The sequence below is a fragment of the Bos indicus genome, unplaced genomic scaffold, assembly GCF_029378745.1.
Source record: "Bos indicus isolate NIAB-ARS_2022 breed Sahiwal x Tharparkar unplaced genomic scaffold, NIAB-ARS_B.indTharparkar_mat_pri_1.0 scaffold_80, whole genome shotgun sequence".
Classification (NCBI taxonomy): Eukaryota; Metazoa; Chordata; class Mammalia; order Artiodactyla; family Bovidae; genus Bos; species Bos indicus.
Window position 1 is genome coordinate 5,044 of NW_027223739.1, and position 25,979 is coordinate 31,022.

General features: G+C 44.9%; 1 protein-coding gene across 1 annotated transcript in view; it reads left to right on the forward strand.

Annotated features, from left to right (window-relative positions):
• The first annotated feature begins 278 nt into the window (after window positions 1–278).
• The window catches only part of LOC139182092 (zinc finger protein 724-like), a 35,630-nt gene continuing 9,929 nt past the window's right edge, over window positions 279–25,979 (forward strand). Inside the window, exon 1 of the mRNA XM_070785563.1 lies at window positions 279–283. Within this exon, the coding sequence (XP_070641664.1) occupies window positions 279–283 (5 nt within the window). The remainder of the gene's footprint in view (window positions 284–25,979) is intronic.

The following is a 25,979-nucleotide window of genomic DNA, read 5'->3' on the forward strand; positions in this document are numbered from 1 at the left end:
GTCATCCTTTGCTTTCCCTCTCTGACTGGCTTCACTCAGTATGATAAATCTCTTGGCCCATCCATGCTCCTAAAAATGACTTTTCATTCGTTTTGATGGCTGAGTGTACTGCCGTGTTTTGATGGACAGTTTCCTCGTTATTTCTCTATTGATGGACGCTTTGGTTTATGCTCTGTCTTGGATATTGTCAATAATGCTGCCCTGAAAATAGGGGTGCAACCATGGTTTTCAGTTTTGACTTTCTACCGATCTAAGACCAGGAGTGGGCTTGCCGGACCATGCGGTAAGTGCATGGTTAGTGTTCAAGGAATCTCCATACTGTTTTCTTCTGTGGCTGCACCCACCCATTTCCATCCCCGCCCACAGTGTAGGAGGATTCCGTTTTCCTTGCCCTCTGTAGCATTTCATCCTTGTAGATCTTTTGGAGGATGGCTCTTCTGAGGGGTGTCAGTGCTACCTGGTTGCAGTTTGATTGGCATTTCTGTAAGAGTGGTCCTGAGCATCTTTTTATGTGCTTTATGGACATCTGGGTGCCTTCTTTGGAGAAATGTCCATTTAGATTTTTGCCAGTTTTTCTACTGGGTTGATTGTTTTTTTGATCATAAGCTGTGGGGGGCTTCCCTTGTGGCTCAGCTGGTTGTTTTTTTGATCATAAGCTGTGGGGGGCTTCCCTTGTGGCTCAGCTGGTAAAGAATCTGCCTGCAATGCAGGAGACCTGGGTTCGATCCCTGGGTTGGGAAGATCCCCTGGAGAAGGGAAAGGCTACCCACTCCAGTATTCTGGCCTGGAGAATTCCACGGGCTGTACAGTCCATGTGTCACAGAGAGTCGGACAAAACTGAGCAACTTTCACTTTCACTGTGTGAGCACTTTGCATCTTTGGTGATGAATTCCTTGTTTTTCACTTCGGTTGCAAACATTTATTTTCCCATTCTGGGGGTTGTGTTTTTCTTTCCTTCAGGGTTGCCCTTCCTGTGCAAAATCTTTTCAGGTTAATGAAGTGCCTTTTAAAAGTTTTATTTTGAATAATTCTGAGCATATATATATATATAAAATCTTGCTGTGGTTTATGTAAAGTGTGCGCTGCCTATATTTTCCTCTAGAGGTTTAGAGTAATTGTCCTTCCAGCTAACTCTTTAATTGGTTTGGAGTTTGTCTGTAAGCGGTTAGCCAGAGATGTAAATTTTTTCACTTTCCCCTTGTTTAAGGAACCTCCACCCCGTCCTGTATCCTGGCTGTTAACAACTTACATTCCCAGCATCAGCGTAGGAGGGCTCTCTTTTCTCCACAATCTCTCCAGCCTTTATTTTTTCTAAGACTTTTTGACAGAGTCCATTCTGACCAGTATGAGCCCATGCCTCATTGTAGTTTTGATTTACATTTCTATAACATTTCACGATGTTGAAAGCTTCTCATGAGATATTTTTAATAACAGTGTGAGTAAAACGAGCTTCGGAGATCGGCCTCTTGATCTTTTGCCCTGTTTTGAAAAATTTCCCTGACGCACCTAGGACATTTCTTGAGGCAGGTGTTTCTTCCTTAGAGCCTCTCTTGCTTGCCAAGTCGCTTCAGTCGTGTCCGACTCTGTGCGACCCCAGAGACGGCAGCCCAGCAGGCTCCCCCGTCCCTGGGATTCTCCAGGCAAGAACACTGAAGTGGGTTGCCATTTCCTTCTTCAATGCATGAAAGTGAAAAGTCAAAGTGAAGTCGCTCAGTCGTGTCCGACTCTCAGCGACCTCATGGACTGCAGCCTACCAGGCTCCTCCGTCCATGGGGTTTTCCAGGCAAGAGGACTGGAGTGGGGTGCCATTGCCTTCTCCGTAGAGCCCCTCAGTCCTGGGGAATAGGAAGTGCCGTCAGCCCAGGATTTTCCGTTGTTGTACCAAAAGCGGCCACAGGGCGGCAGCATTTCCTTGTGCTTCACAATTATTTATTTCCGTTAATTTATTTACTGCTGTTAATTTTTATTTTCTATTGAAGTAGAGTTGATTTCTGCTATGTTTGTCTTAGGCTGACAGGAACTTGATTCAGTTATACATAGAGGTACATCTATTCTGTTCTTTTCCGGAGTATTTTCTCATATAGGTTCCTTCAGTGTGTTTTGTACTTTCTTGTGCTATTCAGTAGGTTCATTTGGATGATCTGACAGTAAGTAGTGTGTATCTGTTAATCCCAGTCTTTTATTGTCTCCCTTCCCCAACCTTTAAAAAAAAACCATAAACTTGTATTTCTACGTCTGTGAGTCTGTTTCTGCTTATGAATTCGTTCATTTGAGGAATTTATCGATTCCCCTCGTGTGTAAGAGTTTGCTTTCCCGCTCAGACTGGCTTCATTCAGTATCATAAACTCTCAGTCCATCCATGCTCCTGAAAATGACGTTTTTTCATTTGTTCCGATGGCTGAGTGTATTCCGGTGTTTAGATGGACAGGTTCCTCTTTACGTCTCTATTGATGGACACTTTGGCTGATGTTCTGTCGTGGAGAATCAATAGTGCTGCCCTGAAAACAGGGGTGCAACTGTCATTTTCAATGATGATTTTCTCTGGATGTAAAGCAAGGGGTGGCCTTGCCAGATCAGGTAGTAAGTCTATGATTAGTGTCTTAAGATTGGAGAAGGAAATGGCAACCCACTCCAGTGTTCTTGCCTGGAGAATCCCAGGGACGGGGGAGCCTGGTGGGCTGCCGTCTCTGGGGTCACACAGAGTCGGACACGACTGACCGGCTTAGTAGCAGCAGCAGCAGCAGTGTTTTAAGGAATGTCCTTACCATTTTCCCTGTGGCCACACCCACCCATTTCCTTCCCCGCCCACAGTGTAGGAGGAGTCCCTGTTCCCCTCGCTCTGGGCAGCATTTAATCTTTGTAGGTTTGGGGGCGCTGTCTGAGAGGTGTGAGTGATACCTGGTTGCGGTTTCAATTGACATTTCTGGAAGTGTGGTCCTGAGCATTTTTTCACGCGCTCTATGGCCATCTGGATGCCTTTGGAAAATGTCCGTTTAGATCTTTTCCTGTATTCCTGCTGCGTTCAGAGGTTTGTTTTATCGTGAGCTGTGTGAGCAGTTTGCATCTTTGGAGACGAATTCCTTATTTTTAACTTCGGTTGCAAACATTGATTTTCCCATTCTGAGGGTTGTCTTTTTCTTTCCTTTAGGGTTGCCCTTCCTGTGCAAAACCTTTTTAGGTTAATGAGGTGCCTTTTTTTTCAGTTTAGTTTTATTTTTAATAATTCTGAGTATAGATCCAAAAAGAACTTGCTGTGATTTACGTTAAAGTGTATTCTGCATATATTTTCCTCAAGAGATTTAGAGGAATCGTCCCTACATAAAATTCTTCAATCGATTTTAAATTCCTTCATCTGTAAGCGGTTAAGGAGAGGAGTAAATTCTTTCACTGTTCACAAGTTGAAGGAACCTCCACTCCGTCCTCTATCGTGGCTGTTAGCAACTTACAGTCCCAGCATCAGCGTAGGAGGGCTTCCTTTTCTCCACAACCTCTCCAGCCTTTATCGTTTTTAAGGCTTATAGACAAAGGCCGTTCTGACCATTATGAGCTGATACCTCCTTGTACTTTTTTGATTTACATTTCTGTAACATTTCATTGTCACCCTGCTTATTTAACTTATATGCAGAGTACATCATGAGAAACGGTGGACTGGAAGAAACACAAGCTGGAATCAAGATTGACGGGAGAAATCTCAATAACCTCAGATATGCAGAAGACACCACCCTTATGGCAGAAAGTGAAGAAGAACTAAAGAGCCTCTTGATGAAAGTGAAAATGTAGAGTGAAAAAGTTGGCTTAAAGATCAACATTCAGAAAACGAAGATCATGGCATCCGGTCCCATCACTTCATGGGAAATAGATGGGGAAACAGTGTCAGACTTTCTTTTTTTGGGCTCCAAAATCACTGCAGATGGTGACTGCAGCCATGAAATTAAAAGACGCTTACTCCTTGGAAGGAAAGTTATGACCAACCTAGATAGCATATTCAAAAGCAGAGACATTACTTTGCCAACAAAGGTTCGTCTAGTCAAGGCTATGGTTTTTCCTGTGGTCATGTATAGATGGGAGAGTTGGACTGTGAAGAAGGCTGAGTGCCGAAGAATTGATGCTTTTAAACTGTGGTGTTGGAGAAGACTCTTGAGAGTCCCTTGGACTGCAAGGAGATCCAACCAGTCCATTCTGAAGGAGATCAGCCCTGGGATTTCTTTGGAAGGAATGATGCTAAAGGGGAAACTCCAGTACTTTGGCCACCTCATGTGAAGAGTTGACTCATTGGAAAAGACTCTGATGCTGGGAGCGATTGGGGGCAGGAGGAGAAGGGGACGACCGAGGATGAGATGGCTGGATGGCATCACTGACTCGATGGACGTGAGTCTGGGTGAACTCCGGGAGTTGGTGATGGACAGGGAGGCCTGGCATGCTGCGATTCATGGGGTCACAAAGAGTCAGACACGGCTGAGCCACTGAACTGAACTGAACATTTCATGATGTTGAAAGCTTTTCATGTGATATTTTTAAAAACAGTGTGAGTAAAACTGATCTTTTGAGATCGGCCATGTGATCATTGGCCCTGTTCTGAATCTTCCCCCCAACCCACCGAGGACATGAGTTGAGGACGGGTGTATCCTACAGCCCCTTGGTCCTGGTGCATGTTAAGTGCCCGTCTGCGGTTTTCCCACTGTTGTTACCAAAAGCGGCCACAAGGCGGCAGCACATCACGCTCCGCTGTTCCGTTGGCTAAATTAATACTTATTTTCTCTTGGACTAGAGTTGATTTCCGCTGTTGTGCTTGTTGCAGGTTTACAGGAACTTGATTCAATTACATAGAGAACTGTGTCTGTTCTTTTTCTGGTTTGTCCCAGGTCGGTTCTTTCAGGGTGTTCGGTAGACTTCTCTGTGTTATCAGGAGGTCCTTTTGGATTATCTATCTGATAATACGTTGTAAGTATATGTTAATCCCAACCTCTTACTGTCTCCCTCCCTGTACCTGTTTTTTTTTTTTTAATCATCATAAATTGGTTTTCTAAGTCTGAGAGTCTGTTTCTCTTTATAAATTCTTTGATTCGTATGAATTTATAGATTCCACCCGTGAGTGATATATTTCTTTCCCTTCCTGACTGACTTCACTCAGTATGATAAATCTCGGTCCATCCATGCTGCTGACAATGATATTTTTTCGCTCTTTCTGACGGCTGAGTGATTCCCGTGTGTAGATGGGTCAGTGACTTTACTTCTCTATTGACGGACATTTCGACTGATGCTCTTTATTCTGCTGGGCTTAGTCGTTCAGTCGTGTCTGACTCTCTGCGACCCCACGGACTGTAACCTGCCAGGCTCTGCTGTTCTTGGGGATTCTCCAGGCAAAAATACTGCAGTGGGTTCCCACGCTCTCCTCCAGCGGATCTTCCCAACCTAGGGTCGAGCCCAGGTCTCCCGCATTGCAGGTGGATTCTTTACCAGCTGAGCCACTGGGGAAGCTCTCTATTAAATGTTGTCAATATCGCTGCCTTGAAAATAGGGTTGCAAGTATCATTTTAAATTATGGTTTTCTCCGGATCTAAGGCAATGTGGGTGGGCTTGCCGGATCATGCAGTAACTATATTTAGTGTGTTTCAGCAATCTTCACACTGCTTTCTTTCGTTACCGCCCCCACTCATTTACATCCCCGCCCCCATTGATTTGCATCCCCGCCCACAGTGTAGGAAGACTTCGCGTTTGCTTCGCCTTCCGCGTCATTTAATCTTCGTAGAGCTTTTGGAAGATGGCCATTCTGAGGGGTGTGCGTTGATACCACGTTGCAGTTTTGATGGGCATTTTTTTTAACAGTAGTGTTTATCATCTTTTCATGAGCTTTTTGTGGCCAGCTGGATGCAAGCTGAAGACAAAGGCCTATTTAGATCTTTGGCCTATTTTTCTATTGATTGATTTTTGATGTTGAGCTGAATGAAGTTTGCATGTTTTTGGAGATGAATAAATTGTTTTTATTTTAATTTTTTAATATAAATTTATTTATTTTAATTGGCAGATAATTACAATATTGTATTGGTTTTGCCATACATCAAAATGAATCCGTGACAGGGTACACGTGTTCCAAATCAAGTGTAACCATTTTCCCCAATTTAAGTTGTCTTTTTCTTTCATTTAGGGCTGCCCTTGCTGTGCTAAAGCTTCTGAGATCAATGAGGTTACTTTTGTTGAGGTTTTGTTGTTGTTGTTGTTATCCTAAGAGGGAAACCAAGAACTTGCTGGGATTTATTCCAAAACCTGTCTTGCCCATATTTTCCTCAAGAAGTTTAGAGTATCCATCCCTCCATTTAGTTCTTTAATCGATTTGGAGTTTCTTTTCTGTATGAGGTTAGGGAGAAATGCAATTTCATTCACTTTTCACTTGTTTCAGGAGCCTCCCACACCATCCTCTGCTCTGGCTGTTAACAATTGACATAACTAGCATCAATGTGGGAGAATTTCTTTTTCTCCAAAACCCCTCCAGCATTTACTGTTTGTAGAGTTTTTGACACTAGCCATTCTGACTGGGACTAGCTCATTCCTAGTTGTAGTTTTTATTTGAATTTCTCTAAAATTACTTCGTATCGAAAGGTTTCCATTTGATTAAAAAAACAAACAAACAAAACTGTGATTAAAACCCGCCTCTCAAGATTGGCCTCTTGACCGTCTGCCCTGTTTTGAATTCTTTTCCCCAGACCCACCTGAGGACGCAAGTTGAGGAGATGTGTGTTTTCCTTACGTCCCCTCCGTCCATCCAGGCCACTGTCTCCTTCTGTTGCTGGTTGAATGTATTCCGGTGTCTAGATGGACCAGTTACCTTCATTTTTGTATCGATGGACATTTTGTTTAACACTCTGTCTTCAATATAGTCAATAGTGCTGTCCTAAAAATAAGTCGGAGAAGGCAATGGCACCCCACTCCAGTACTCTTGCCTGGAAAATCCCATGGACGGAGGAGCCTGGTAGGCTGCAGTCCACGGGGTCGCTAAGAGTCAGACATGACTGAGCGACTTCACTTTCACTTTTCACTTTCATGCATTGGAAAAGGAAATGGCAATCCACTCCAGTGTTCTTGCCTGGAGAATCCCAGGGACGGGGGAGCCTGGTGGGCCGCCGTCTATGGGGTCACACTGAGTCGGACACGACTGAAGTGACTTAGCAGCAGCAGCAGCAAAAATAAGGGTACATGCACATATCATTTAAATTTTTTATTTTTTCCGGAGCTAAGGCAAGGAGTTGGCTTCCAGGGCGTTAGTAACTCCCTGTTAGTGTTTTAAGGAATCTCCATGCAGGTTTACTTCGTGGCCACACCCACCTGTTTACATCCCCAGGGTAGAAGGATTCCTTTTCCCCACGCTCCTGGCAGAGTTTAATCTTTGTAGACCTTTTGGAGGATACTCACTCTGAGTGATTTTTAGCTGATACCTCGTTGTCACTTTGATTTGCATTTCTCCAATCATTAGGGGTGCTGAGCATCTTTTCATGTGCCTTATAGCGATCTGGATACATTCTTTGAAAACATATCCGTTTAGATCTTTGGCCCATTTCTGGTGTGTGTGTGTGTGTGTGTGTGTGTGTGTGTTTTAATCGAGCTGCATGCGCTGTTTGCTTGTTTTGCAGATGAATTACTTGTTGATATATTTGCTTGTAAAGTTTTTTTCCACTCTGAGGGTTGTCATTTTCGTTCGTTATGGTTTCCCTTGCTGTGTAAGTGCTTTTAAGGTTAATGAGGTCCCTTGCTGAGTTTTTCTTATTTCTATTTTTTCCTTATTCTAAGAGGTGGATCCAGAGGGAATTTGCTGTGATTTATGTCAAAGCCTGTTTTTCCTATGCTTTCCTCTAATGGTAGGGAGTAATTGTCTCTCCATTTAGTTCTTTAACTAATTTGGAGTTTTTCTTTAAATGGTTAGGGAGTGTTGTAATTTGATTCTCTTTTTGCTTGTTTAAGGACCCTCCTCCCTGTCCTCTGTCCTGGCTATTAACAAGTTACGTTGGCCTCTTGACCACCTGCCCTGTTTTGAAATCTTTTTCCAGGACATACCCCAGGACATTTGTTGAGAACAGGTGTATTTACTTAACATCCCTGAAGGACTGGTCAGCACAGGTTTTTCAGCTGTTGTTACCAAAAGCAGCCACAAGGCGGCAGCATTTTTCATCCTCCACTTTTTTTGGTAATTTATTTTTTTCTAATAGAGTTGATTTCCGACTCTGTGTTTGTTTTAGGTGTTCAGGAACTTGATTCAGTCATAAACAGATGTACCGCTGTTCTTTTGGGGGATCTTTTCCCGGGAAGGTTATCACAGTGTGTTTCCTTCAACTTGCTGAGCTCTTCAGCTGGTCCTTTTAGATTACCTGTTTGATACGTAGTAATGTGAGCATTTTAATCCCTCTTAGTGTATCCCTCCTGCAACGTTTTAAAAAAATAATCATGAGTTTTTTTTAACTCTGAGTCTGTTTCTATTTGCAAATTGTTTCATTTGCATGAATTTCTGGCTTCCAGCTTTAAGTACTATTTTAGGATGTTTGTCTTTGGTCTCATACCTCAGTGTGATAATCTCTCAGTACATATGTACCATGCTGCTGCTCATGGTAGTTTTTTTTTTCTGAGTGTATTCCACTGTATAGATGGGCCAGTTCGTCTTCATTTTTCTGTCGCTGGATGTTTTGGTTAATGCTCTGACTTGGCTATTGTGAGTAGTGCTGCCCTGAAAATAGAAATGTACATATTCCTTTGAATTAGTTTTTTCCAGATCAAAGCAAGGAGTGGTATTGCTGGAAAACGTGGTAACTCTCTATTTCGTGTTTCAAGGAGCCTCCAGATATTTTCCTTCGTGGCTGCACCCACCCATTTACAACCCTGCCCACGGTGTAGGAGGGTTCCCTGTTCCCCTCGCCCTCGGCAGCACTTAAGCTTCGAAGATCTTTTGAGGATGGCCGTTCTGAGCCGTGTGAGAAGATGGCTCATGGTAGTTTTAATTTGCATTTCTTTAATACTTAGTGATGTTGAGTATCTTTCCATGGGCTTTTTACCTTCTACGGGCGAGTACAGTTAACCTCTGGAAAGTGGCTTCTTGACAGTCAGCCCTGTTTTGAGTTTCTTCATGTGATTTACCCCGGAAGATTTCTTTAGGGCTGGTGTCATTTAGAGCCGAGCCCAACAGCCCCGGTTTTCAAGTGGTTGTTACGGGGAATGACCACAAGGTGGCAGCATTTCTTCATGCCCGCTCTGGTTACCTGGACAACCAGAGCCTTAGGGCAAATCCGGTTTCTGGGTTGTCAATGAGAATGCATCCCGGGGATCTTCCCGACCCAGGGATTGAACCCGCTTCTCCTATGTCTCCTGCATTGGCAGATGGATTCTTTACCACTAGCGCCACCTGGGAAGCCCTAAGGCTTGTGTCTCCTTATTTCTTCCCCCTTAGCCTTCATCCCCCAGGCGATCCCAATGATTGCAACACCACTCTGCAGAGGGACCTGTCCTCTCAGTGGGGTGACCCTAAGGACGGAGGCTGGAGCTGGGAACCCTGCCACCAGGAGACACGGAGCCCAGAGCACTTTGCAAAGCTCTTCCAGCCCAGAGACCCCACCATCCTTTGGGGGCACTAGATTTAGTTCTGCTGCAGGAGGGTCCCACAGGATCTGGAGACTGTGGACTCATGCAGAGGGGGACAGGAAGTCCATGTCCACCGGGGTGGGGGGCTTATTGGCTGGCATATCCTCCCCAGCGCCCTCAGCCCCAGGACAGCCCCGCCTGGGGACCCAGCCTGCTCAGGCCCCAGGAGTGTGACGCCAGCCCAGGTCCCAAGGCCCGAGGGGAACAGAGTCAGCAGTTCTTTTGGCTTTCTTTCTTTCCTGTTATGTTTATTTTAAATTCGAGTATATAGGTGATTTGCACTGTTGTGGGTTTTTTTTTTTTTTAATGTGTAAAGCAACGTTATTCATTTATACATAGATGTATATATGTTCTTTTGGGGTTCTTTTTCTCATATACGTTATTTACAGTCAAAGTAGGGTTCCTTGTGCTCTACAGTGGGTCCTTATGGATTCAGTTCAATTCAGTTCAGTTCAGTCGCTCAGTCGTGTCCGACTCTTTGCGACCCCATGAATCGCAGCACGCCAGGCCTCCCTGTCCATCACCAACTCCCGGAGTTCGCTCAGACTCTCCTCCATCGAGTCAGGACGCCATCCAGCCATCTCATCCTCTGTCGTCCCCTTCTCATCCTGCCCCCAATCCCTCCCAGCATCAGAGTCTTCTCTTCGCATTTTATAACTAATAGTGTGTATATGTTATTCTCAACAAATATTTCTCCCTGCACCTGGCCTTTCCTTTTTGGTAACACGTTTCTTTACTGAGTGTATGAAGCTGTTACTGTTTTGTAAAGAAGTTCATTTGTTTCCATGTTTGGATTCCACCTAGAAGCGATAACAGGTGATACTTTGTCTCACTTACTTCCCCTAGTGTGGCCTCTCTGGCTCTTCCCTGTGACTGGAAGTGGCTTTCTGTCATCCTTTCGTGTCTGGGTAATGCCGCTTTGTGTGTCTGTACCCCGGCTTCTTTAACCGTTCACCTGTCCTTCTACACTTAGGTTTTTTTGTATCTTGGCGATTGTATCCAGTGCTGCCATGATTGTTGGCGTGCAGTATCTTGAAAATTTGGTTTTCCCAGGATCCATGCCCAGGCATGGGATGGCTGGGGTACGTGGTACTTTGTTGCTGAGTATCTGAAAGCCCCTCCATACTGTTCTCCAGAGTGGATGCACTGATTTACATTCCCACCCGGGGTAGGAGGGTTCCCTTCTCTCCACACCCCCTCCAGCATTTATTGTTGTCGAATTTTTGAGATGGCCATGCTGACTGGTGTGAAGTGATATCTCATTGAACTTTTGATTTGTATTTCTCTTGAACTGAACGATTAGGGATGCTGAGCATCTTTTGCGTACTTTATGGCCACCTGGATGCCTTCTTTGGAGAAACGCCCATTTCGATCTTTGGCCCACTTTTTGATTGCTTGTTTTTTTTAATTGAGCTGCATGGACTGTTTGCATGTTTTGGAGATGAATTCCTTGTATCTCCATTTGCAAACACTTTTTTCCCCACCCATTCTGAGGGTTGTCTTTTTCTTTCATTTATGGTTTATCCTGCTGCTCAAATGCTTTTAAGTTTAATGAGGTCCCATTTGTTTATTTTATTGAATTATTCTAAGAATGAATCCAAAAAGAACTGGCTGCGATTTATATCAAGGCATGTTCTGTATATTTTCCTCAAGAGCTTTATAGTATCCATCCCTCCATTTAGATCTCTAATTGATTTGGCGTATGTTTTTCTGCATGCGGTTGAGCAGTGTAGTAATTTCATCATCTTTTCACTTGTTTGAGGAACCTCCATCCTGTTCCTCCATGCTGACGGTTAACAGCTCACCTTGCCAGCATCAGTGTAAGAGGGTTCCCATTTCCCCACACCCTCTCCAGCATTTATTGTTTGCAGACTTTTTGCCAGTGGCCATTCTGATCGGAGTGAGGTGATACCTTCATTGTAGTTTTGATTCGAATTTCTGAAGTTTTAGTGTGGAGAAGGCAATGGCAACCCACTCCAGTATTCTTGCCTGCAGAATCCCAGGGACAGGGGAGCCTGGTGGGCTGCCGTCTATGGGGTTGCACGGAGTTGGACGCGACTGAAGCGACTTGGCAGCAGCAGCAGCAGGAAGTTTTAGTGATACTGAAATCTTTTCGTGTGATTATTTTGAACGAGTGTGAGTAAGGTTGGCTTCTTGACCAATTGCCAGGTTTTGAATTCTTTTTCCAGGATCTACCTAAGGTCGTTCGTTGACAACAGGTGTTTTTTCCTCGCATCCCTGAAGGCCTGGGGATATTACGCGCCCATCTTCACAGGTTTTAAATTGTTGCTACCCAAAGTGGCCACAAGGTGGCAACATTTCTTCATGCCCCACTCTATTATTTTGGTAAATTTTTATATTCTGTTGGAGTAGACTGTGGTTTCCGATGTTGTGTTTGTTTTTGGTTTTCAGGAACTTCATTCAGTTATACACAGACACATATCTATTAGACACATGCCTTGTATTACATTGAGAAAAACTACTTTGAAAAAATACATGTTTTTAGAGGTTCTAAAATATGTTCTTGAATTTGCTGATCAGAGACTGCCAATGCAACAGAGAGTTCACAATTGCTTTCTTCTTGATTTTCACTAGGGGTTCATTTTTTAAAGATTAAAAATTATGGACTCAAATCTACTAAAGTGACAAGGAAAATGTTTCAGTGTGTATGGCAAGTCGGATATGTGTTGTCAGTGAGAGAAGATATAAAGACTGGAAACATTTTTGTTGTAAAAAAGTCATGATAATTCTATTCTCTAGTCAGTCATTTATAAATGGGGGAAAGTAGAACAAGTTAATAAATTCTTGGCCTTGAGAGGCCTTTGGGGAATTTAGTCTAAGACTCCTGAGGAATTACAGCAGAGTCCATGTAGAAGAAGCCTTTGTGGTCAGCACCCAAACTTATTTTTAAAACAAATTAGTCTTGGCCTAGTTTAATGAAAATAGAAGCAATTTTAGAAAAAAAAAAAGTTTCACTAAATATTAAATTCCAGTTTTGTCAATTAAGGTCTATATTTACTAAGAAACTCTTATGACATAGTTCCTTGCGTTTATGTTATAATGCTGATGAGAGTTAACTGAATTATTAAGGGGCTCTCTAAGTTTATTTCTAAAACTTATCTCAGTAATCAGTCTTTGGATAAGGGTCAGAATCTCCATGGTCTACAGCCAGGAGATTAACACCAGGCTACAGTTATTTAACAAACTAAGTCAGAGGACCTGGGACATGCTAACTGTACTTAAAACAGGGTCTCAGATTCTTACTTATGGTCCTATTGATACTGCTAGCTGCATTATTTCCTCTTCTGTCTGCTTTGTACAATTGTTTCTTGCGTTACCAAGTGTGTGGCTGAGCCTCTGATAAAATGATGATATGTGATCAGTGAGGGTAACGGTGAAACTCTAGCTATGGGAAGAAGCAACAAGAGGGAACGTTTTCACGGACCATAGAGGCTGCTGAGACAGGTGATCCAGCGTCTCTTGGCTCCTGTTTTTTGGGTTAGTCCCGTAACACCGCACTGAGTGGCCTGTCAGCAGAATCTTTGCCAGATTTAGGACTGAACATTCCTAGCACCATGGGAGGAAATGGACATGAAGCGCCCCCAAAACCACGGTCAAATTGCCACGAAGGGGCCGTGCCAACTGAAAACCAGCACTTGCCGTCTGCCTCTGCTAGGACTCAATCAGGACCCGCTGCAGCGGCTGCCCTTCAGCAGCCCTGAAGGGCACTGAGGGGGGAGATCGGGAACGGGGCATCTGCACTCTGGGGAAGCTGGCAGAACAGGCCTTCAGATAGTCAGATGCTCTCAGTAAAGGTTCTCACGAGCCCAGATTCTTGCCTCTTCTCATGCCTAGAGGAGCACTAGAGTCAGTAACAGTGACAACTGCTCTGACTAATATGTGAATTAATATGTGAATACCACGTCAGCAGCTAGAACCTACTTAGACACAACTAGACAACTGGCTACCAGGCTACCGGTCTCCTTGAAGTGCCTGCCAGGTCTAGACTGGGAATCCAGCTTATTCTCCTGGGAAAAATTGTGATTGATTTTTCACATTACTGTTCAGGTTGTCACTCCTCCAACTACTGGAACCTGAGCCTGTCATACCTCATCAGTCACTCCGGGCTAATACAAGAGACATCGAAAGTATGTAAGACCACGCCAAAGGCTCCGTTCCTTTGCACAGGGCACCACCCGTGCTGACTCTGTCTGGACCAGGCTCAAAATTGCTGAAAAACGTAACCTGATTCTCACTCCTGCTATAGCTCCTGCTCACAATAATTTGTGATAATTAATCACAGATCTTTGGCCCCTGACTTTTTAAATCCACTTGTTATGTTTGTCTCTTTCAGACTACGATGGTTTCACATCAAGACAATGGTTCCAGCTAGTCTTCGGAACAGATCCTGTGGGGATAGCAACAGAGGTCACCCTGGGGCCCCTGAATGAGACAGGACGAGAGCTCCATGACCCCAGCTAGGTAAGGTCTATGAGCCCCATGCCAGCCTGAAGAAGCTACAGAAGACAGACCTTCGCCCTTCAGCCTCCCAATAAAGATTTTTGGGGTTCATGTTTCTCAGCAGGATTTGACGTAGGAGATAGAGGGGCCTCTGGGCTGGACAGTTGGTATTTGTGTGGAGTGAAATTGAAGCTTTGTTCTCACTCACACACTCCAAGGGCAAATCTAGTGGCAGAAGCTGAAGTCTGTGGGAGTAAAGAGATACGGGGCCCACTCCTGAGGTCAAAGAAGACTTCTCTGTACAAGGGCAGGAAGCCTCCTTGATGGCCAAAAAGGGAGGGGCCCCATCCCATAATAAGTGTGGACATGAACCCACAGGCCTTGTGGGGGATCAATCTTAGCAAATGTCATGCCCACATCTTGGGGAGGGTGCAGGGACCAGTCAGATGTGAAAAAAGAGACAAGGTAATTGCTCAAAGGTGACCAAAGACCCGGAAGGATGGTCCTAAATGAGGGATTTACATCACCTCTTCCTGGGCTCCTCCGCAGGACACACACACTTCTCTCGGTTCTTTATCTCTGAGCTGCTTCTCTCTTAAACACCCTGCGTTTCTCTATGCTCTCCAAGATGCTACACTGTGTCGATAATAATGGACTTCTATACGTATTTATGCTTCTTGCCTCCTTAAAATATTCTTGGGTTCAAACCAGGGAACGACCGAGGGTCACTTTGCTTCTACACTCTGGCCACCGGCAGTCTCGTGGCTGGCAGTCCTGCTTTTCATCCAGGGCACCCTGGTTCAGCTCCGGGCAGGGAGCCGAGATCTCTATCCAGGCCTGCTCACTGCTGTCTCCCCGAGATCACGATCATATGTTTTCTGTCACCATGGCTGGAAAAGACGCAATTTCATCGCATATTGTGGTAGATAATATCGCCCTGTGTATCTGCACTGCATCTTTTCTATCTGTCATCTCTCCTTCTAAGCGTAGGTTGCTTCGCTGTCTTGGTTATTGAACCTAGAGCTGCCGATATCGCTGGGGTGTGGCTGTCTTCTAAAATATTATTTTTTCTCCAGCTCTCTCTGCAGGCATGGAGCCCAATCACTGAAAGTTTATACACATATATGATTTTTTTAATTTATTTTTTATTGCTGGATAATAGCTCTGAAATTTTCTGTTAGTTTCTGACTAAGGTCTTGCCAGCTCTAATTATATTTTATCTGGGGTTGAACTGATTTATGATGTACGGACCTTAGTGAGCAGCAGATTCAGGCCCTAGTGTGGAACCAGGCCTTAGCCTTGACCAGAGTCAGGCCTAACTGAGGACCAGACTCAAGCCTAAGTGTGGACTAGAGTCAGGCTGTAGGGTGGGACAGTATGAGGCCTCAGTGAGAACCCCAGTCAGGCCTGAGAGTGGCCACTGTCAGGCCTCAGTGTGAGCCAGAGTCAGGCTTAACGTGGACCAGTCAGCCCTGAAAGTGGACGAGAGTCAGGCCTTCAGTGGTTTAGAGTCAGGCCTGAGTGTGGACCAGAACCATGCCTCACTGTGGACCTGAGTCTGTACTGAGTGTGGATCCGAGTCTGGCCTGAGTGGGTACAAGAGTCAGGCCTTGGTGTAGACCAGAGTGAGGCCTAAGTGAGGAATAGTCAAGCATCAGGAAGACTCGGTTCCACACTCAGGCCTGACTCTGGTCACACTCAGGCCTGACTCTGGTGCACACTCAGGTGTCACTCTGGTCCCACTCAGGCCTGACTCTGGAAATACTCAGGCCTGACTCTGGTGCACACTCAGCCGTGACTCTGGTGCACACTCAGGCCTGACTCTGGTGCACACTCAGCCCTGACTCTGGTCACACTCAGGCCTGACTCTGGTGCACACTCAGCCCTGACTTTGGACCAGGCTAAGGCTTCACTCTGGTGCAAACTCAGGCCTGACTCTCGTCCACACTCAGGCAAACTCTGGTCCACATAAGGCCTGACTCTGGTACTTACTTACCCTGACTCAGGTCTATCCTGAGACCTGATTCTGGTGCGTGCTAAGCCCTGACTCTGGTCCTTATTTTGGCCTGACCCTGGTCCACTCCTATGCCTGTCTGTCGTACTCACTTAGGACAGACTCTGGTCCACACTCAGGCCTGACCGTGGTACGTGCTTAGGCCTCACTCTGGTATGACTCTGGTTTTGACTTAATCCTGACCCTGGTAAAAGCAACTGTAAACATCTGCTGGGCAGTTAATACCCACCAGCCCTCGTGTGTGCTCAGTCGCTTCAGTCGTGTCCAACTCTTTGCGACCCGATGGATTGGCCCGCCAGTCTCCTCTGTCCATTGGATTCTCCAGGTAAGAATTCTGGAATGGGTTGCCAGGCCCTCCTCAAGGTATCTTTCTGAGCCAGGTGTCCAACCAGTGACGTCTCCTGCCTTTTCTGCATCTCAGGCAGATTCTTTACTGCTGAGCCACCTGGGAAGGCCCTCACCAAGCCTGGGTACCTTTTAAACAAACAAACAAACAAACAAACAAAAACCTACACTCAACAACTGTTCTCTGAAAGGTAGTGGACAAAGAGCCTAAGACCCAAATCACTAAGGCCCCACCTTGCACCACCTACCCAGAGGCTCCACCTTGGCAGGGCCCCGCCCACCCCGCCCTGCTTCTCCACCTCTTTCCTCCCCAGGGTCCCACCCTCCCCTCCCCTCCCCTCCTCTCCCCAGGGTCCCACCCTCCCCTCCCCTCCCCTCCCCTCCCCTCCCCTCCCCTCTCCTCCCCAGGGTCCCACCCTCCCCACCCACTGTCCCTGGACCCTCCCCAGCAGCATGTGCAACTTTTCCCTCACACTGATCCCACCACAGAGGCCTGCGGTGCGTGTCCACACTGTTTATGGGATGGGGCCACATGGTCTTCTCAGCGCCAAGCAGCCTTCCTGCGCGTGTGCAGAGAGGGAAGCTCTGCTTGTCCTCAGGAATGGGCATTTTATCTCTTGACCCCAGCAGGGCTCAGCTTCTGCCACTAGCTTTGTCCTTGGAGTGTCTGGTGAGAACAGAGCTTCAACTTTACTCCACCTGACAGACTCCAGCTTTCCAGCCTGGGGGCCCTTCTATCTCCTACCTCAAATCCCTCTGAGAGACATGAAAAATAAAATTGTTTGGGATAAAATGGCTGGATGGCATCACTGACTCGATGGACATGAGTCTGAGTGAACTCCAGGAGTTGGTGATGGACAGGGAGGCCTGGCTTGCTGCGATTCATGGGGTCGCAAAGAGTCGGACACGACTAAGCGACTGATCTGATCTGATCTGAAGGCAAAGAAATTTACATAGACTGTTATCAAAAGCCACATTCTAAGAAAACTTTATTCTCTTAATAGGGAGAGAAAACCAAATCCCATTCTGGTCACAGCTTACTATTAATCACAAAATTTATTTACCTAATCAAATTCAGTGTAGTCTTAGAGAGTCCTGGCCACATATAACATTATCTTCCCAATATTCAGTTCAGTTCAGTCGCTCAGTCATGTCCGACTCTTTGCGACCCCATGGACTGCAGCACGCCCGGCCTCCCTGTCCATCACCAACTCCCAGAGTTTACTCAAACTCATGTCCATCGATGTTCCTTTCGATCATGTCCATCCCAATGTTGCTTTAATGCAAACCTTGAACTCCTGGATTTCGGGTTTCAGCACCAAGTGGTCTCGCAGGCAGCAGTGAGCCGTCCTGAACTGAATGTGGGGAGCCCGGATGAGAACCAGGAGTCCTCGCTGCCAGACTAGCAGGGGCCAGAGGCCAGAAGCAAAGTGACCCTGGGTCTTTCCTCTGCTTGAAAGCAAGAATGTCTCAAAGAGGCAAACCCTGTAAAAACAGATACAAAGTTCACTATTAGGGACAAGGCAGAATGTCTGGGCAAGCACACAGAGAAGCAGTTTATTTATTTAAGACAGAGACTAAGTACCACACACGGGGTAAGCAGTGCCAGAGTCCTGGGTGAGAGCCCAGTGAGAGGAGACTTACATCACTCACACAGGACGCCCTTCTGGGCCTTTGTTTACAGTTGGAAAAAACATATATCATATAATACCACTCCTAGGTGGAACCTAAACATGGATACAAGTGAACTTCTTTACAAAACAGAAACAGCTTCACAGACTTAGACAATAAATTTATAGTCCCCAAAGTGAAATGTGTGTGGGGGGGAAGAAACTAGCAGGTTGAGAATAACATAAACACACTACGATTTATACTTCTAGAATAATCCACAAGGACCCACCACAGAGCACAAGAAACCCTCTCAAAACTCTGAAATAACCTCTATGGGAAAAGAAACCGATAAAGAATATATGTACTTCTACGAATAAATGAATCAAGTTTCTGTACAAGCCATCACAATGTAAGTCACCTGTAAACTACAATTCAAAAACATTTTTTTAAAAAAGAGAAAAGAACTGCTGACTCTGTTCCCTTCTGGCCTTGGGGACCTGGGCTGGTGTCACATCCCTGGAGTCTGAGCAGGCTTGGGTCCCCAGGCGGGACTGTCCTGGGGCTGAGGGCGCTGGGGAGGGTTTGCCAGGCAAACAGCCCCCCACTGCCCCCCCACCCCTTGGACTTGGACTGCCTGTTCCCCTCTGCATGAGCCTACAATCTCCAGATCCAGGGGACCCTCCTGCAGCAGAGCCAACCCTAGCGCCCCCAAAGGATGGTGGGGTCTCTGGGCTGGAAGAGCTTTGCAACGTGCTGTGGGCTCCCTGGCTCCTGGTGGCAGGGTTCCCACCTCCAGCCTCCTTCCTTAGGGTCACCCCACTGAGAGGACAGCTCCTTCTGCATAGTGGTGTGGCAATCGTTGAGATCTGTCGGGGGATAAAGGCTCAGAGAGAAGAAGGAAGGAGACACAGCCTTGGGTGTATCCATTCTTATTAACAACCCAGAACAGGACTTGCCCTAAGGCTCTGGTGGGCATGAAGAAATGCTGCCACCTTGTGGCCGCTTTTGGTAACATCAACTGAAAAACCTGCGCTGATGGGCACTTAATATTCACCAGGCCTGCTCGGACCTAGGAAAAAAACACCTGTCCTCAACTAATGCCCTCGAGTAGGTCCTGGAAAAAGAATTTAAAGCAGAGCAGACGGTCCAGAGACCAACCTTGAGAGGTCAGTTTTACTCACACTGTTTTTTTAAAAATATCACATGAATGGCCTTCACATCATGAAATCTTATAAAAAAACCCAGATCAAAACTACAAGGAAGTATCACCTCACATTGGTTAAATGGCCTTTGTCAAAAAGTCTACGAATAGTAAATGCTGGAGCGGTTGTGGAATAAAGGGAACCTTTCTACACTGATGCTGGCAAAGTAAATTGCTAACAACCAGTGTGGAGGAGAGGGTGGAGGTTCCTTCAACAAGTGAAAAATGATGAAATTCACAGTCCCTAACCACTTACAGAAAAAGACATTTCAAATCCATTAAAGAACTAAACTGAGGGACGATTACTCTAACCCTCTTAAGGAAAATATAGGCAGAACACGGTTTGACACAAATCTCAGCAAATTGTTTTTGGATCCACTTTTAGGATAATGAAAAATAAGACTCAACAAACGGGACTTCATTAACTTCAAAAGCTTTTGCACGGCAAGGGAAACTCAAAACGAAAGAAAAACACAACTCTGAACATCAGGGGGAAAATGCAACCGAATTTAAAAGCAACGTATTCATCTCCAAAACATGCAAACAGCTCCTGCAGCTCAACAGCAAAATACAATCAACCTAAGAGAAAAAATTGGCCAAAGATCTAAATGGATGTATCTTGAAAGGCGGCATCGAGATGGCCACAAAGCCTATGAAAAGATGCTCAGCATCACTGTTAGAGAAATGCCAATCAAACTGCAACAAGGTATCAGTTCACCCCCTCAGAATGATCACCCTCCAAAAGATCTACAAAGATTCAATGGTTCAAAGGCTGAGGGGAACAGGGAAACCTCCTACACTGTGGGCGGGGATGGAAATGGGTGGGTGCAGCCACAAGAAACACAGTATGGAGATTCCTTAAAACATTAAATATAGTTACCACCTGATGAAGCAAGCCCACTCCTTCCCTCAGATCTGGATAAAATCACAATTTAAAGTGATACCTGCTCCTCTGTTTTCATGGCAGCACTAGTCACAAGTTCCAAGACAGAGCTTCAACCAAAGTGTCCATCAATAGAGAGAAATGAACAGGAACTGATCCATCTAGACGCTGGAATACACTCAGCCATCAAAAAGAACAACAACAAAAATAATGCCATTAACTGCCGCACAGATGGACCAAGAGGTTTGTCCTACTCAGAGAAGTCAGGGAAAGAGAAATATTACATCACTTACAGGTGCACTCTGTAAGTTCTTTCAAGTGAACAGATTTATAAACAGAAATAGACTCAGACTAATAAAACTCACCTATGATTATTTCAAAAAAGGGAAGGGTAGGGAGACATTAAGAAGTTGGAATCAACATACATACTGCTTACTATCAGATAATCCAAAAAAACCTACTGAATAGCACAGGAAAGTGTACTGAAAATACTGAAAGAACCTATATGGGAAAAGACCCCTACAAATAAGAGAATAGACATACATTTATGTATAACTGAATCAAGTTCTTGTAAACCTAAAACAAGCCCAACAGGTATCAACTGTATTCCAACAGAAAATAAACACTAAAGTCGAACCAAAAGCGGAGCATGGAGAAATGCTGCCGCCTTGTGGCCACGTCTGGTAACAGCAACTGAAAAACCTGGGCGGATGGGCACTTGGTTATTTACCAGGCTTGCAGGGATTTACGGAGAAGGCGATGGCACCCGACTCCAGTACTCTTGCCTGGAAAATCCCATGGACGGAGGAGCCTGGTAGGCTGCAGTCCACGGGGTCGCGAAGAGTCGGACACGACTGAGCGACTTCACTTTGACTTTTCACTTTCATGCATTGGAGAAGTAAATGGCAACCCACTCCAGTGTTTTTGCCTGGAGAATCCCAGGGACGGGGGAGCCTGGTGGGCTGTCGTCTCCGGGGTCGCACAGAGTCGGACACGACTGAAGCGACTTAGCAGCAGCAGCAGCAGCAGGGATTTAATGAAAAAAACACCCGTCCTCAATAAATGTCCTCGGGTGGGTCCTGGAAAAAGAATTCAAAAGAGAGGGCAGACTGTCAAGAGGCCAATCTCGATATATTAGTTTTACTCACACTGTTTTTTTTTTTTTTTTTAATCCCATGAAAAGCCTCCACACCCTGCAATCTTACCAAAATGCAAATCAAAACTATGAGGTATTGCCTCACACTGGTCAAAAATGACCTTTGTCAAAAAGTCTACAAACAATAAATGCTGGAAGGTTTTGGAGAAAAGGGAATTAATTCTCCTGCACGGATGCTACCAAGTTAAATTGTTAGGAGTCCATACAGAGGAGAGGGTAACAAGATAACAACAAGATAACAGCGAATGAAATTGTGACATTCCCTATCCTCATACAGAGAAAGTAACTTCAAACCAATTAAAGAGCTTAATGGAGGGACAATTACTCTAAACCTCTTGAGGAAATTACAGGAAGAACAAGCTTTGACATAAACCATAGCAAACCCTTTTGGATCCACTTTTAGAATAATGAAAAATTAAAACTCAACCAAAGAGTTGATTTTCTCTAACCTCAAAAGCTTTTGAGGTTTTGTTGAGTTGAGTTTCTCGAACCTCAAAAACTTTTGCACTGGAGGGGAAACTGTAAACCAAACTAAAGAAAAGAAACCCTTGGGACGGGGGGAAAAAGTTTGGAACTGAATTTAGAAACAAGGAATTTATCTCCAAAATATGAAAACAGCTCATGCAGCTCAATATATATATATTTAAAAAATCATCCCATTAGCAAAAATGGACCAAAGATCTAAATGAGCATTTGTCCAAAGAAGACATCCAGGTGGCCATATAAAGCACCCGAAAAGATGCTCAGCATCACTAACTATTGGAGAAATGCAAATCAAAACTGGGCCACGGTATCACCTCACACCCCTCAGAACAGCCATCCCCCCAAAGATCTACAAGGATTAAACGCTGCCGAGGGCGAGGGGGAACAGGGAATCCTCCTACACTGTGGGCAGGAGTGGAAATGGGCGGGTGCGGCCACGAAGGACAACAGGATGCGCATTCCTTTAAACACTAACCATAGACTTAGTACACGATCCGGCAAGCCCACTCCTTGGTTAGATCCGGAAAGAACATTAATTTAAAATGATACATGCACCCCTCTCTTCAGGGCAGCACTACTGACAATACCCAAGACAGAGCATCAACCAAAATGTCCATCAATAGAGAAATGAAGAGAAAACGGTTCATTTGTACACCGAATACTCTCAGCCATCAGCAGAACGAAAAACTGCCACAGGCAGCAGCATGGATGGACCGAGAGATTTATTATACTGAGTGACGTCAATTGGAGAAGGAGAGAAATACATCACTTACAGGGGGAATCTATAAATTCACTAAAATGAACTAATTTATAAACAGAAACAGGCTCACAGAAAACTCACTTACGATTTTTTTTTTAAAGGTATGGGAAGGAAGACATTAAGAGGTTGGGATTAACATACTCACTGCTTATTATCAGATAGATAATCCAAAATAACGGAATAGCACAGGGAAGTCTACTGAACACACCGAGAGAACCAATATAGGAAAAGAACCCGAAAGAGAATAGACATACGTTCATGCATAACTAAACCAAGTTCCTGTAGACTTAAAACAACACATCGGAAATCAACTCTACTCGAACCGAAAATAAACACTAAAAACAAACAACAAAAAACTCAACAGTGGAGCAGGAAGAAATGCTGCCACCTTGTGGACACTTCTGGTAACGACTGAAAAACCTGTGCTCATGGGCACTTCATATTCACCGTGTTTGTGGGGCTTAGAGCTCTGTAGCTCAGACGGTAAAGCGTCTGCCTGCAATGCGGGAGACCCGGGTTTGATCCTTGGGTCAGGAAGATCCCCTGGAGAAGGAGTTGGCAACCCACTCCAGTATTCCTGCCTGCAAAGTCCCATGGACAGAGGAGCCTAGTAGGCTACAGACCATGGGGTCCCAGATAGAAGAGTTGGACATGACTGAACGACTTCACTTTCATGGGGCTGTAAGGAAAAAACATCTGTTCTCAACAAATGTCCTTGGGGAGATCTTAAAAAAAGAATTTGAAACAGGGCAGTCGGTCAAGTGGACAACCTCGAGAGGTCAGTTTTACTCACACTGTTTTTTTAAAAATCAAATGAAAATATTTCAACATGGCAAAATCTGAAGAGAAATGCCAATCAAAACTCACACAGGTCAGAATGGACATTGGCAAGAGTCTAAAACCAATAAACGCTGGAGAGGGTTGTAGAGAGAAGGGATCCCTCCTACATGTTGGATGCTGGCAATGTCAATTGTTAACAGCCAGACTGTAGGACAGTGCGGAGGTCTCTCAAGTGAAAAGAGAATGAAGTTAGCACACTCCCTGAACCCAGACAGAAAGAGAAACTCCAAATTGATGAAAGAGCTCAAAAGAGGGCTGATAATCTCAATCTCTTGAGGGAAATATAGGTAGGACAGACAGACAGACCGAATACGCTTTGATATAAACAGCAACTCTTTGGATCCACCTCCTAGAGTAACGAAATAAAAACTAAACTAATTTTGGGGGCTCCAGAATCACTGCAGATGGTGACTGCAGCCATGAAATTAAAAGACACTTGCTCCTTGGACGAAAAGTTATGACCATCCTAGACAACATATTAAAAAGCAGAGACATTACTTTGCCAACAAAGGTCTGTCTAGCCAAAGCTTTGGTTTTTCCAGTAGTCATGTATGGATGTGAGAGTTGGACTATAAAGAAAGCTGAGTGCCGAAGAATTGATGCTTTTGAACTGTGGTGTTGGAGAAGACTCTTGAGAGTCCCTTGGACTGCAAGGACACCCAACCAGTCCTTCCTGAAGGAAATCAGCCCCAAATATTCACTGGACAGACTAATGCTGAAGCTGAAACTCCAATACTTTGGCCACCTGATGTGGAGAGCTGACTCATTGGAAAAGACCCTGATGCTGGTAAAGATTGAAGGTAGGAGGAGAAGGGGACAAAAGAGAACAAGATAATGGATAGCATCACCAAGTCAGTGGACATGTTTGAGCAAGCTCCAGAGTTGGTGATGGACAGGGAAGCCTGGTGTGGTGCAATCCATGGGGTTGCAAAGTCCGACGCGGCTGAGCGACTGAACAACAACAACATGATTATACAGTGGAAGCGACAAGTGGGTTCAAGGGACTAGATCTGATAGACAGAGTGCCTGAAGAACTATGCACAGAGGTTTACAACATTGTACAGGAGGCAGTGACCAGAACCAGCCCCAAGCAAAAGAAATGCAAAAAGGCAAAATGGTTGTCTGAGGAAGCCTTACAAATAGCTGAGAAAAGAAGAGAGGCGAAAGGCAAAGGAGAAAAGGAGAGATATACCCATCTGAATGCAGAGTTCCAAAGCTAGCAAGCAGAGATAAGAAAGCCTTCTTAAGTGAACAATGCAAAGAAATAGAGGAAAACAATAGAATGGGAAAGACTAGACGTCTCTTCAAGAAACTTAGAGATACCAAGGGAACATTTCATGCAAAGATGGGCTCAATAAAGGACAGAAATGGCATGGACCTAACAGAGGCAGAAGAGATTAAGAAGAGGTGGCCAGAATACACAGAAGCACTGTACAAAAACGTCTTAATGACCTGAATGACCACAATGGTGTTGTCACTCACCTAGAGCCAGACATCCTGGCGTGTGAAGTCAAGTGGGCCTTAGGAAGAATTACTACCAACAAAGCTCGTGGAGGTGATGGAATTCCAGCTGAGCTATTTTTCAATCCTGAAAGATGCTGCTGTGAAAGTGCTGCACTAGGTATGCCAGCAAATTTGGAAAACTCAGCAGTGGCCACAGGACTGGAAAAGGGCAGTGTTCATTCCAGTCCCAAAGAAGGGCAATGCCAAAGAATGCTCAAACTACTGCACAACAGCGCTCATTTCACATGCTAGCAAGGTAATGCTCAAAATCCTTCAAGCCAGCCTTCAACTGTACGTGAACCATGGACTTCCAGATGTACAAGCTGGATGTAGAGAATGCAGAGGAATCAGAGATTAAATTGCCAACATTCATTGGATCATAGAAAAAGGGAATTCCAGAAAAACATCCACTTCTGCTTTATTGAGTACACTAAAGCCTTTGACTGTGTGGATCACAACAAACTGTGGAAAATTCTTAAACAGATGAGAATACCAGACCACCTTAGCTGCCCCCTGAGAAACCTGTATGCAGGTCAAGAAGCAACAGTTAGAACTGGACATGGAACAACAGACTGGTTCCAAATTGGGAAAGGACTATGTCAAGGCTGTATATCATCACCCTGATTATTTAATATATATGCAGAGTACATACTGGAGAGAAACTCTAGTAATGTAATAAGTGATGAAAGAGGTTCATCCCAAATTTAGTTTAGAAAACAGGAAAGGGTTTATACAAGAAAGATAAGTGAATGATGTTAAAACAAAGTTTTTAATCAAATCTAAATAAATATCAAAGAATGTATAAGAAAACATTTCATCAATTCCTCTTTTCTGAAGTTCCTGGAGGAGAATTACTATAGATAGTAATCCATAGTTAAGACAGATAGAAAATTGATATGTTACTCTGCATCACCAGACAAAAGGTTGGTGTTTCAGTTCAGTTCAGTTCAGTCACTCAGTCATGTCCAACTCTTTCCAACCCCATGAACCACAGCACGCCAGGCCTCCCTGTCCATCACCAACTCCCGGAGTCCACCCAAACCCATGTCCATTGAGCTGGTGATGCCTTCCAACCATCTCATCCTCTGTCGTCCCCTTCTCCTC